General features: G+C 44.9%; 1 protein-coding gene and 1 non-coding gene across 3 annotated transcripts; both read left to right on the top strand.

Moving 5' to 3' along the window:
• The first annotated feature begins 4484 nt into the window (after nucleotides 1-4484).
• On the top strand, nucleotides 4485-12019 carry Slc25a3 (solute carrier family 25 member 3). Of its 2 annotated transcripts, none has more exons than XM_038314991.2 (8): nucleotides 4485-4639; nucleotides 4862-5010; nucleotides 6545-6666; nucleotides 9291-9470; nucleotides 10120-10301; nucleotides 10726-10898; nucleotides 11486-11596; nucleotides 11681-12019. In XM_038314991.2, the coding sequence occupies exons 2-8, from the start codon at nucleotides 4866-4868 to the stop codon at nucleotides 11839-11841; spliced, it is 1074 nt and encodes a 357-aa protein (XP_038170919.1). In that variant the 5' UTR covers nucleotides 4485-4639; nucleotides 4862-4865; the 3' UTR covers nucleotides 11842-12019. The 2 variants fall into 2 exon arrangements, with proteins under 2 accessions (XP_038170919.1, XP_038170918.1); XM_038314990.2 differs by having other exon boundaries at nucleotides 4486-4635.
• LOC119803768 lies at nucleotides 10410-10653 on the top strand. Its single transcript, XR_005283722.1, has one exon. It is a non-coding gene; the product is annotated as a small nucleolar RNA SNORA53 (small nucleolar RNA).
• Nucleotides 12020-12646: the final 627 nt, after the last annotated feature.

The raw sequence follows: 12646 nt of genomic DNA, 5'->3' as shown, positions 1-12646 counted from the left end.
ACCATGTGGTTGCTGGGAATTGAACTCAGGACCTCTGGAAGAACAGTCAGTGCTCTTAACCTCTGAGCCACAGGGGCAACTTTGTAAAGCTGGTTTTCTCCATCCGTCTTTCTGTGTATTGTGGGAATCGAACTCAAGTCGTCAGGCTTGCTCAGTAAGTGTCTTTACCCGCTGAACTATCTCACCAGCACTGTGACTTCTTTACTGGTTTGTAAAGCTGCAGCTGTATTTCCCAGAATTCCTTTCCCTACATAGCTTTGAGTTGGGGTTGACGATGAGGAAAACTTGTACACTACTGAGAAAGCAGAAATGAAACAGCAGCGGCTGCCATCTGAAGGTCACCTTGTTAGCAGGACAGATAAGCACAGGGCTCTGTCAGCAAGCCCTGGACGTCATGCACCAGATTCCAGGCCAGGTGCATACATAGCTCTGCTGTGAAGGGCGCCAGCTTTATCCAACTATGGCAGTATTATCTGGTGTTGGGAGAAGGGAGTAGAGGCAGGAGTAGAAAAAAAAACTTTATGAACTTTTTAAAAATAAAAGCCACCTTATAAACCTTCAAGACGTCCTCTGTCTCTATGAGGTCAAATTGTGTCGATGAGGCTGGAAAGTGGGGGCCCAAGGCAAGCAGCCACTTTCACCTTCTCTGTCACTACCCCCTTTCTAGATCCCCTCTACTCCTGAATTCATCCCGAGACTTCTGCCAATTGGGAAGACGCAGTGTAATGGGGCAGGACACAGCCAGACGAAGTTGCTAGGAAACAGTAGTGACATTGTGACCTTTCTCTGGCCAATAAAACCTGCTGCTCTGTTAATTAACTCAGTCTTCCTGGAACACCGGCTCTCACCATCCACGTCCTGAATGTCTAAGTCCTACCTGTGTGTCGGAACGTAGGTCTGGTTGCTGTCACATCTGCGGAGGGATTAACATCAGACATCTGTTTAATGAATAGAGCTTGGTTGACAAGCAATCCACTACTCTTGGGAAAATAAGTTCTTTCAATATTCCTTTGAGACCTTGCTAACAAGTAAATGAAAATTTCATCCGTGCCTTCTTAAGTGTACCTCCCTCATTCTTGTAATTTTTGTATACAGCATTGGGCCTTACTTATAAGGGCCGACTTTACCTTAATATATACCTACCTGTAATATTTAGGTGGCAGCAGAATTTAGGAGGTTGTTGAGACAAAAATGAAAGCTTACCAAATGAAAGTATTTGCCAAGACTTGCAAGTGAAGATCCACTTGGTAGAGGAAGACGATCATCTAGAAGTTGTTCTTTAACCTGTATGTGTACACACGAGCACACATGCACAAACACACCACACACACAAAAAAAATACATAAAATTTTAAGAAATGGGAGTTTCAATATCTTGCCTAGATAATATTTTTTTTAAAGATTTATTTATTATGTATACAACATTCTGCCTCCATGCCAGAAGAGGGCGCCAGATCTCATTACAGATGGTTGTGAGCCACCATGCGGTTGCTGGGAATTGAACTCAGGACCTTTGGAAGAGCAGGCGGTGCTCTTAACAACTGAGCCATCTCTCCAGCCCCATCCTAGATAATATTTTTAAAACACATTTTACATTGGGCGGTGGTGGCACACGTCTTTAATCCCAGCACTTGGGAGGCAGAGGCAGGCGAGTCTCTGTGAGTTTGAGACCAACCTGGTCTACAAGAGCTAGTTTCAGGACAGGCTCCAAAGTTACAGAGAAACCCTGTCTCGAAAAACAAAAACAAACAAACAAGCAAGCAAACAAACCACATTTTACATTTTTATTTTTGGGGGAGGGGGGCAGTGGGTGCACGTGAGCCGTGACACATATGTAGAAATCAGAGGGTAACTTTTGCCAGTCTGTGGGTCAGAGAAACCCAATGCTGGGTGTCAGACTTGACAGCAGGCACCTTTCTCCGAGCTATGTGGATGTCCACCTTCTTTTCTTTCTTGGTGTTGGGGATGGAACTCACGGCTTCTCATACACTGGGCTGTGGCTCCAGCCCTGGGATGGTTTGACTGAGAAATGTCCTCCGTGGTCTCTGGCACTTCTTGCCTTGATAACACTGTTTGGGGCAGACTGACCAGTCTTGCTTGAAGCATCATGGACCTTGGGGTAGGTTTTGAGACAAAAAGGCCCTGCCTACTTCCAGTTTCCTTTCTCTGCTTCCTGTTTTGCCGTGCCTCCCCGCCAGGCCCACTGTGTGCTGTTACGCCTCCCCACCATGATGGATGGACTTTTAGACTCTTTATCCCTCTGGAAGTGTAAGCCCAAATAAACCCTTGTAGAAGCTGCCTTGGTCATGATGCTGTATCATAGCATCATTAGAAAAGTAACTAACGCGTAGTTAGCTATCTTTTGGGACCACCAGCCCTCAAATGGCATGGAGACTAATTACTAATTATGAAAGCTTGGCCTTTAGCTTAGGCTTGTTCCCAACTAGCTCTTATAACTTAAATTAACCTGTTTCTATTAATCTACTTTTTACCATGTGGCTTTTTGCTGCTCCTCCATTCTGTAAATCCGATTTATTGCGCGTCTTGCTGGCGTCTCTCCTGCACCTAGATTCTTCTCCAGGTCCTCTCTCTCCCCAGAAGTCCCACCTATACCTTCTGCCTAGCTATTGGCCATTCAGCTCTTTATCAAACCGATCAGAAGACACCTTTCACACAGTATGATCAAATATCCCACAACACTAATGTAAGCCTCCCAAGTTTCTATGGAAAATGTTTTGTAATTTCTTCTTCTTCTTCTTCTTCTTCTTCTTCTTCTTCTTCTTCTTCTTCTTCTTCTTCTTCTTCTTCTTCTTCCTTCTCCTCCTCCCCCCTCCTCCTCCCCTCCTCCTCCTCTTCTTCCTCCTCCTCTTCTTCCTCCTCTCCCTCCTCCTCCTCTTCTTCCTTCTCCTCCTCCTCCTCCTTTTTCTCCTCCTCCTCCTCTTTCTCCTTCTTCTTCGAGACACAGGTTTCCCTGTGTCGCCTTGGCTGTCCTGAACTTGCTTTGTAGACCAGGTTGGCCTCAAACTCAGTGATTTGCCTGCCTCTGCCTAAGTGCTGGGATTAAAGGCATATGCCACCACCAGTTGGCAAATTTTTACTTTTTCAAATATTTATTTGGTGTATGTGTGTGTGTGTGTGTGTGTGTGTGTGTAAGGGTATGTGTACATGAGTGCAGGTGCCTGTGGAGGCCAGAAGATGTGTCAGATCCTGAAGCTGGAATCACAGACTGTTGTGCACTGCCCAAGGTGGGTGCTGGGAACCAAACCTCAGTGCTCTGAAAGCGCAGCAAGCACTCTTAACCGGAGCTAGGTCTCTAGCCCTGGTTTGCAAACTTGTTGACATCTTGTCAATGTTTCCTAAACTCTGGAAGTATTTCTATTATCCAAGACCAACTACATAATTTGAAGGACCTAGTACAAAGTGAAGGGAAAACGTGGGGTCCCTTGTTTGTAAATATTAAGAATTTTATTTATTTATTTTTAAATATTTACTTATTTATTATGTATACAATAGTCTGTGTGTATGACTGCAGGCCAGAAGAGGGCACCAGACCCCATTATAGATGGTTGTGAGCCACCATGTGGTTGCTGGGAATTGAACTCAGGACCTTTGGAAGAGCAGGCAATGTTCTTAACCTCTGAGCCACCTCTCCAGCCCAATATTAAGAATTTTAAAATAACACAGCAGAGCACGAAGCACAGAGGCAGACCTGGTGTAACTCCAGCGGTCAGCCCATGAGCCAGCTGTGTTGGTGGCTTGAGTTAAATGAAAGGGGTTAGGAAAGATGAGGTAAATTTCCCAGGAAAATGCTAAAAGCAAGGTATCAAACAGGTTTAATCTCTGCAGAACTCTCCTCCATGGAATTAGACCATTCCTTGTTTATGTTAGGGTGATGATGATCTTCTAAATGTCTTAAGCACACCCTGACCGTCCCTCCAGCGCATCCCTGAGCCTCGAGGAAGGAAGCATCTACTGACTGTTTCCATGCGACCTGGACATTACTGAGAGGCAGAAGCTGTTTGGGGTATTGCATGAGTTTTCCTGCCCATTCCTTCCCCCCCAGAACCTGGTGGAAAATTTAGACAGGCCTATCTCTAAAGTCAGCGAGTGGAATTTTTTACAAGAAGTACGACGGATGACAGGAATTGAGACATGATAAGATCTCGTAGCTACGCCTAGCTTCGATCCATATAACATATCACTTAAGCATTCCTGCTTTTACAAGTTGACGCCGGCAATCACTTAAAGACTTGTAAAAATTCCTGGCGCCAAGGAGACACACCTGAAGGTGAAGGGACAAAGTGGGTAGGTCACCTGCCAGGCCAAGGCCAAGAGTACACTATTTAAAAAAAAAAAAAAGAAAGAAAATTGCGCCTGCGCAATACGAATCCTCCTGCGCACTCGCGGAGCCGGAAGGGCTGGGGGCGGTCGGGGGCGGGGATAAGGTTGCTAGGAGGACGCGGTGACGCTCGGGCTCCGCGCTGCTCTCCGCTAATGAGCGGCGCGCGGCGCGGTGACGCCGCGCGTGCGTCACGGTGACGGCGCGCGAAGGGCACAGATCTTCGGGCGGGGAGGACATTCGGCCTCTGTGAGCCGCAGCCTTGCCGAGCGAGCGGTTGAGTGTTCGCCATCTTAGGCAAGTGCGTGCGCCCGGGCCTGGCCGCGGAGGGTGCGGGGCGCAGAGCCCTGGGTCCCTGGTGGCCGCCGTCTTGGCGGGGAGCCCGGCAGGGCTCGGCGTCCCTGGGGGAAGAAGCTGTGACCTCCTCAAGGGCGCGGAGCCGGCACGGCTCGCGGGGGGCTCCGGTGACATTGCCCGGGGCCGGGGTCTCTCACCTCCTTCCTCTCTCCCTCCCCCGCTGCAGGAGGATGTTCTCGTCCGTGGCGCACCTGGCCCGGGCGAACCCCTTCAATGCGCCGCACCTGCAGCTGGTGCACGATGGCCTCTCGGGTCCCCGCAGCCCCCAGGGCCCGACCCGGCGTTCCCGCCACCTGGCCGCCGCCGCCGTGGAAGGTGAGGTCACATCCTGCCCTGGGTGATCGCTGGTCCCGTGGTGACCCCCACTTTGCCTCCCAGGCCCGGGCTGGAAGTCGGGGGAGGACTCGCCGGCCGTGGACAGGAGGATCGGTCTCTGTCACTCGCCCTGCCCTGGGATGTCAGCCCTAGGCCGCCGTCGGATCCTTGGCCCTCCCTCAAGGGCGTGGAAGGGCCCAGGCCCAGCGCCACTCAGTGACCTCTATGTCCCCGAGGGAGTAGAGGCAGAGGCGGTGACCAACTTCTTTATCTCCCCCGTGAGCCCGCTTGGTCAGCCAAGTCGACTGGGTAAAGTCTCCTTTCTGACCACTGGCCAGCCACAGTTGCAACTCCGTAAACTCTGTGATTTGCCTCGATTTTCTTTTTCCTTTTATGGAAAAGGACCCCTTTGCGATTATACTTTCCAAGTTTTTTGGTTAGCCGATAGGAAGTCATCTTTTCATGTGGTTGTGTGTGAGGTGATGGGAGGGGGGTCTCTTGGGTTTGGTGCCACTGGGGAAGGAGGTGACTTGCAGATTATAAGAGGTGGCGTCCCTCTGAGGTTATATTCTGGGATTCGAGGTGGTTCATTTAACGTAATTGTGGTTTTTAAATCCCTGGGGAGCATGGGTGCAGGGAAACCTGAAAACTGACGTGTAGGAGTCAGAAGTTACCGATAGAAATTGTAAAACAGAAAGCCCCTCCCCCCAGTCATTCATGTGCGCCTGCTGTCTTAAGCTTGAACCGAAAAGCCCTTCCGCTTTTCCGTTTTATTTCCTACCATTTTTATCTGATTTTAAAAAGCCAAAGCAAATATTTGTGTGTTTAACGTTTTTGACTGCAGGAATTAAGCATATGTTGGTTAATAGGTGGGGTAAACGTTAAAGTTAGCAGGTTTTGCACGTGTCAGATGCTCTTTTTGAGTTTGATTTGTTCCTGGTCCTCTTAGCAACTGCATGTAGTTGAAGTTACCAGCGCAGGAAGTTTTAGAAAGTCGTCAGATTAAGAGGCAGTTGATATCTCACAGATACACTGACTAATCATTTTAAGTGACCTGATTTGATAGCGACTTTCTTGTAGTTTGCTTATATAAAAATTCATCTTTCCAGCTAATTGTAGCTGGCGCTGAAGCTGCATAGTAGTTACGGTCCTTTTTCAAAAGAAAATAGATTTTTTTTTTTATTTCCCCTGTATTTCTCAATCTCTGCAGAAATAATTGATTCTTTTTCTTCAATCAAACAGAGCAGTATAGCTGTGAATATGGATCTGGCAGATTCTTTATACTCTGTGGAGTTGGAGGAATAATTAGCTGTGGCACAACACATACAGCATTGGTTCCTTTAGATCTGGTTAAATGCAGAATGCAGGTTTGTGTTGCATGCTGGACTAAAGCATTGTTGAAACACGGTTGCTAAGTTGTAAGATCTAGACTGCTACTAACAAGAGGAATGGAAGCCTAACCACCCGGGAGGTAAGCTGGCGAGCACTAATGCGAGTGTAAATTAAATGCACGGTGTGTCTTGTCTTATTACAGAGTACAGTTGTGAATTTGGCTCCATGAAGTATTATGCACTGTGTGGCTTTGGTGGGGTCTTAAGTTGTGGGCTGACACACACTGCTGTTGTTCCCCTGGATTTAGTAAAATGCCGCATGCAGGTTTGTATTGGCATGAGTGGTTTTCTTTCTATTTATTCGATATATTTGTTTTTATTTATTATAATTTTTATTGCATAAATAATATTTATTATGTTAGCATGTGGGTGGGTGTGTATGGAGGTAAATAGCCTTTGGGAGCTGGTTTCCACTTACACCAGTTAGAATCGGATTGTTCTGGGTTGTCAAGCTTGTAGGCAAGTGCCTGCCAACTTAACTGGCCTGGGTGTTTTGTATGTGTGATTTATCTTACTAATTAAAAAAATTGTTTTAAAGTAAGCCGGGCAGAGGTGGCGCATGCGTTTAATCCCAGCAGAGGCAGGCGGATCTCTGTGAGTTCGAGGCCAACCTGGTCTACAGAGCGAGTTCCAGGACATCCAGGGCTACACAGAGAAACCAAACCCTGTCTCAACTCCCGCCCCCCATAATTGTTTTAAACTAAAACGTAATTATGTCACTTCCCTCTTCCTTTGGTCCCAACAACCTCTTCCGCGCTTCCACTTCCCTCTCAAATTGATGGCCCTATTTGTTACTGTTGTTACCTATTGTGCTGAAGATGGAAGCAAGGCCTTAAGTTTGCGTGCTAGGAGCACCCTCAACCACCAAGCTACATCTCCAGACTTTTGTTTAGTATTAAAAAGGGTTTGTTTTTACTTTCTTTGTTTGTGTGCTTTGCCTACATGTATGCTTGTGCACTACGTGTGTGCCTGGTGCCCAAGGAGGCCAGAAGAGAGCATTGGATTCCCTGGGACCTGGGGTACAGATGCTTGTGAGCTGCTGAATGGGTGCTGAGAATCAAACCCAGATCCTTAGGTGGCTGTTGAGCTGTCTCTCCAGCTCCGGTCCCAGCTGTTTAAAGAGCTTCACAAACGAGACCCAGAGGCATCACAACTACTGAATTCAGGAAGCAAATTCCTAGTTCCTTTTAATTTTCTTTTTTTAAGCTTTTTAAACTTTTATTTAAGTATGTGAATGCCCAAGGAGGCCAGAAGAGGTGTCACATCTGGAGTTAGCAGTGGTTGTGAGCTGCACACATGGGTGCTGGGAACTGAACTCTGCCAGGAGAGCAATAGCAATATGGACTAGCTGTCTCTAGTTCTCTTTGCATGTGCCTCTCACATGTGTGGGTACTTTATTAATTGTCCTTGTTATAATTGCTAGTATTCAGTTCTGGCCAGAGGTCTTTTTCAAGGCCTACTTGTTTTAAAACCCTAAGTAGTCATTGCATAAGTATTTTATATATCAGAATGGGTAATCAATCTTCATGTGTTAGGTGAAGTAGCTTCCTGTACCTTGATATTGATAACCAAGGCAAAGAACATGTTGAGTGAGCAAAGAAGCTCTTATTGTCTTCATAGGAAAAACTTGCCTCTTCTATGTTTATTTTTATTGTTTGAGATATCTTATAACTATTAAAACAAAAGTAATCAAACATTAAAAATTTATTTGTCCCAAATAGGATTAGAAGTCTCCTTACCTAAAAGAGAAAGGAAGGTGAAATATTAGGAGGGAGAGAGGAAGGTGATGTATACCAACCCTTCTAGTACTGGCAGAAATAGTGAGAAGCTCCTTTACCCATTGGTTATTACCTGGATAAGTAGGAAGTGTAGCTTCTCTGAAACATGCATGTCTTTGGGTGTGAATTTAATTTCTGAAGTGAAAGAGATTCTTAGATGCTGTACATCTAAAGATTGTATTTAGTTAGGTCATCTAATGTTTACAAAGGTTCATAGTGTATAATCTATTTACATATTTAGGCACTAGCTTTAAATTGTTTAAAAAGGTAGTGTTAGGTGTGGTGGGTGGCACATGCTCAATCCCAGCAGTTTGATGCCAGTCTGGGCTGTATAGTGAGAGAGATCCTGTCTCAAAAAAAGAAAAAGGTAGTAAGAAGTAAGAACAGTTTTATTTCTTGTTGTTGGGATTTTATAACTTTGACTGCAGGTTAAGTATAACTTAAAGGAAGCTAGATCTTGATGTAGAAGTTGTTTCTACTTATAAAAACAATCTTAAGTGAGCCTGGGAAGTGGCGGCTCCTGTTTATAATCCAGCACTTGGGAGGCAGAGGTACCAGAATTGCTATGACTGTAAGCCAGCCTGGGATAGAGACCCTGTTTTAACCACCCAAATCTTACCAGTTTAGCTGGAAAGATGGCTGGTCGGTAAAGTTAGGTTAGTGTGAAGAGCTCAGTGATATCCCGAGCACCTGTGTAAAAGTTGGGCGAGTCTAATCCTAGTGCCAGGGAGGATACAGAAGGATTCCGCGAGTTTGATGACCAGCTAGCCCGAGACAAGCACAGTAGTGAAGATCCCAGGGTGGAGACGTTTCCACCATCAACTCTGGTCTCCACGTACATGCACACAGAAGCATAGACTCAGAAATATACCACACAGATTTTTAGAAAGCAGAGGTGTTTAGCTTCTATTAAGATGAGAACTGGCATATACCTTTTTTGTAGTTATTAAATTTTAAAATCAAAAAGAAAAATATAGTAGAAAAAGGTGTGAAGTGTTAGATATTTTTACTTTTTATAAAACTCATTGTAAAGAACTTGCAAATAAAAACTCCCACATAGCTAGATAGCTAACATAGCTCTTTGCATTTTATTAACGTTTCTCTTTTAAAGGTGGACCCTCAGAAGTACAAGGGCATATTTAATGGCTTCTCTGTCACCCTGAAAGAAGATGGTGTTCGTGGTCTGGCGAAAGGATGGGCCCCGACTTTTATTGGCTATTCCATGCAAGGGCTCTGCAAGTTCGGGTTTTATGAAGTCTTCAAAGCCTTGTACAGCAACATCCTTGGTGAGGTGTGTGGTTTCCTCTGACTCAGTCCTCAGTGTTAGGCTCAGACAGGATCTTGTGCTTTTTGTTTGCCTTACCTTGTTTCATAGCTCAAGAAATGGCTCAGAAATAGTGAGCAGCCTGTCTCAAATCATAGAGATAGGGTGAAAAGGTATATTTCATAAAATTTCTATGCTCCTCTTAGTATACTTTGTTGAATTTCTAGAAAAGTGTGGTTGGTGTGTGTGTGTGTGTTAGTGTAAGAAAAGAGTCTAGGGTTCCTTATATGTAATATGAGATTAGCTGTATGTGTCCCATAGCTATTCAGAACATGTACATCGTATATAGTATATGTTTGTAGTTAAACATTTGGTCATGAGCCTGAGAGACAATAGAAATTTATTCTGATACTGTTGTTTATAGACTCTGTAATAAGAAGAGTTCAGACCGGTCAGGCGGGGGTCATGTGTACCTGTCATCCTGTCGCTCAGGAGGCAGGAACAGAAGCCAGCCTGTCTCATATAACAAAGAAGGATAAAGTGGGTTAGACTGATGACATTTGTCTTAAAGACAAAGGGAGAGGAGTATTTCCAGGGTCTGGAGTGCTGTCGTAGAAGGGGCACTGAAGTAGCCGGAGCAGCGGCGGTTCACATGTGCTGTGTCTTCTGATCCCAGGAAAACACCTATCTGTGGCGCACATCACTATATTTAGCTGCTTCTGCCAGCGCTGAATTCTTTGCTGACATTGCCCTGGCTCCTATGGAAGCTGCTAAAGTTCGGATCCAAACCCAGCCTGGCTATGCCAACACATTAAGGGAGGCTGTTCCCAAAATGTATAAAGAAGAAGGCTTGAATGCGTAAGTCACCGTTTGTCAGTCCGGAAGTGAGTTGATCCTGTCTAAGATCTATTGGCTTGTTAGAACGTTGCTAGTCTAGTGACAGTTAATTTGCATGTTCCCTATTCCAACATGCTTCCTTAGATCCACCTTTGTGGATGGATCTTGAATTGAGTTCTGCTTGTAAACTTCTTGTTTCTTGTAGTTCCAGTTCAAGAAACATCCAGCAACTTTGTTGGTTGTACAGTCAAAGGTGCTTGAGTCATTGGCATGTGAGATCAATACACCTGCATGGTAGTCGTAGGTTCTGACGGAAATGACTGCATTGTGCTGTCATGTGTTACCATCAGGACTCGACTGGTGTGCGGACACTTGTGTGGCTGATGGAAATCTCTGCTAGGTTATAATTTAGGTGCCTGTGTAAATTAGTGTCCTGATCTCCTAGGTTCTACAAAGGTGTGGCTCCTCTGTGGATGAGACAGATCCCATACACCATGATGAAGTTCGCCTGCTTTGAACGTACTGTTGAAGCATTGTACAAATTTGTGGTTCCTAAGCCCCGAAGTGAATGTACAAAGGCAGAGCAGCTGGTTGTGACATTTGTGGCAGGTTACATAGGTATGACTTACTTACATACTTACTTATTTACTTAGTTATTTATAGGCAGGGTCTCACTATATATCCCTGGCTGTCCTGGAACTCACTGTGTAGACCAGGGTGGCTTTGAACTCACAGAGATCCCGTCCCTGTCTCCAAAGTGCTGGCATTAAAGGTGTGCACCACTACACCCCAGCTGGTATGAATTATTTAGAACACACTTGTCCATGAAATTAAGGACAAAAAGTCTTGTTTTATAGCTCCTATTATTATTGTTACACCACTATTATGCTTGAAAATGCATCTGTCTGTCTTACAGCCGTCTGTCTCCATTTCCAGGGGATATCATGCCCTTTTTGTGATCTCTGAGGGGTTGCCATTTGTGGGCATACCAGGCATGAATGTGGTATACATATAGATGCAGGGAAAATACTCATGCGTGTAAAAATGAATAAATCTAAAATTAAAAAAGATTTAAATAATACAATTAGAGAAACCAATGTAGTGACACATAGCTATGATCCTAGCACTTGGGAGGCTGAGGCAGGACTAGCTGTGAATTTATCTTGATTTTTTTTCCCCCCTCCTTCTCTCCCTCCGCCCCTCAGCTGGAGTTTTCTGTGCAATTGTTTCTCACCCTGCTGATTCTGTGGTCTCTGTGCTGAATAAAGAGAAGGGGAGCACGGCTTCCCAGGTCTTACAGAGACTGGGCTTCAGAGGTAAGATGGCTTCCCCCTAAGGAAGAGCTCTGCTTGGGGAGGGCGCTCTTCAACCCGTTCACATTTATATCCTCTCTGAACCAGGTGTGTGGAAGGGCCTCTTCGCCCGAATCATCATGATTGGCACTCTGACTGCACTGCAGTGGTTCATCTACGACTCCGTGAAGGTCTACTTCAGGCTCCCTCGCCCTCCTCCACCTGAGATGCCAGAGTCTCTGAAGAAGAAGCTTGGGTTAACTGAGTAGATAGTACATCAGAGAAACATGGACTGAATCTGCTTGTTGATCAGTGTTGAAGAAAGTGCAAAGGAACTTTTATATATTTGACAATGTAGAAAATTGTCTGTTCCTGATATAATTACTGTAGTACCCTTGCTTAAAGCAAGAGTTTCAAACTTACTGCTAAATAAACCCATCCACTCAAGATGTCTATGAGTTTGTTATTTTAAAAGCTAGTATTAAGCTGGTGCAGGCCTTTAATCCCAGCACTTAGGCAGAGGCCGCTGAGTTCAAGGCCATCCTGGTCTACAGAGCGAGTTCCAGGAGAAGCTCAAAGCTACTCAGAGAAATACTGTCTTGAAGAAACAAAACTAACAAAAAAAAATTAGTATTGAAAAAAATGTAGTCATAAAGTAGCTTGAAGAATTAAGACATCCCTCGAGGAAAACAATGTAAACCAACCATTGGTATTATTCCTAAGTTATAAACTAGCCATTGGTATTATTCCTAAATGATAAACTAACCATTGGTATTATTCCTAAATGATACGTCACTCAGGGAGGTCCTGTATTGAAGTTTTCAAAGCATGGTTTACTAAATATGCATAAGCACTCTTTTGTGGTTTTTTTTTTTTTTTGAAATTTTTTTGATTTATTTATTAAGCATACAATGTACTGCTGGCAAGGAAGGCACCAGATCTCATTACAGGTGGTTGTGAGCCACCATGTGGTTGCTGGGAATTGAACTCGGGACCTCTGGAAGAGCAGCCAGTGCTCTTACCCTCTGAGCCATCTCTCCAGCCCTGTGGTTTTATTTTGACAAGCTAATTTTA

Source organism: Arvicola amphibius, chromosome 17, assembly GCF_903992535.2.
Source record: "Arvicola amphibius chromosome 17, mArvAmp1.2, whole genome shotgun sequence".
Taxonomy (NCBI): Eukaryota; Metazoa; Chordata; class Mammalia; order Rodentia; family Cricetidae; genus Arvicola; species Arvicola amphibius.
This window is presented reverse-complemented; position numbering and strand designations above follow the sequence as displayed.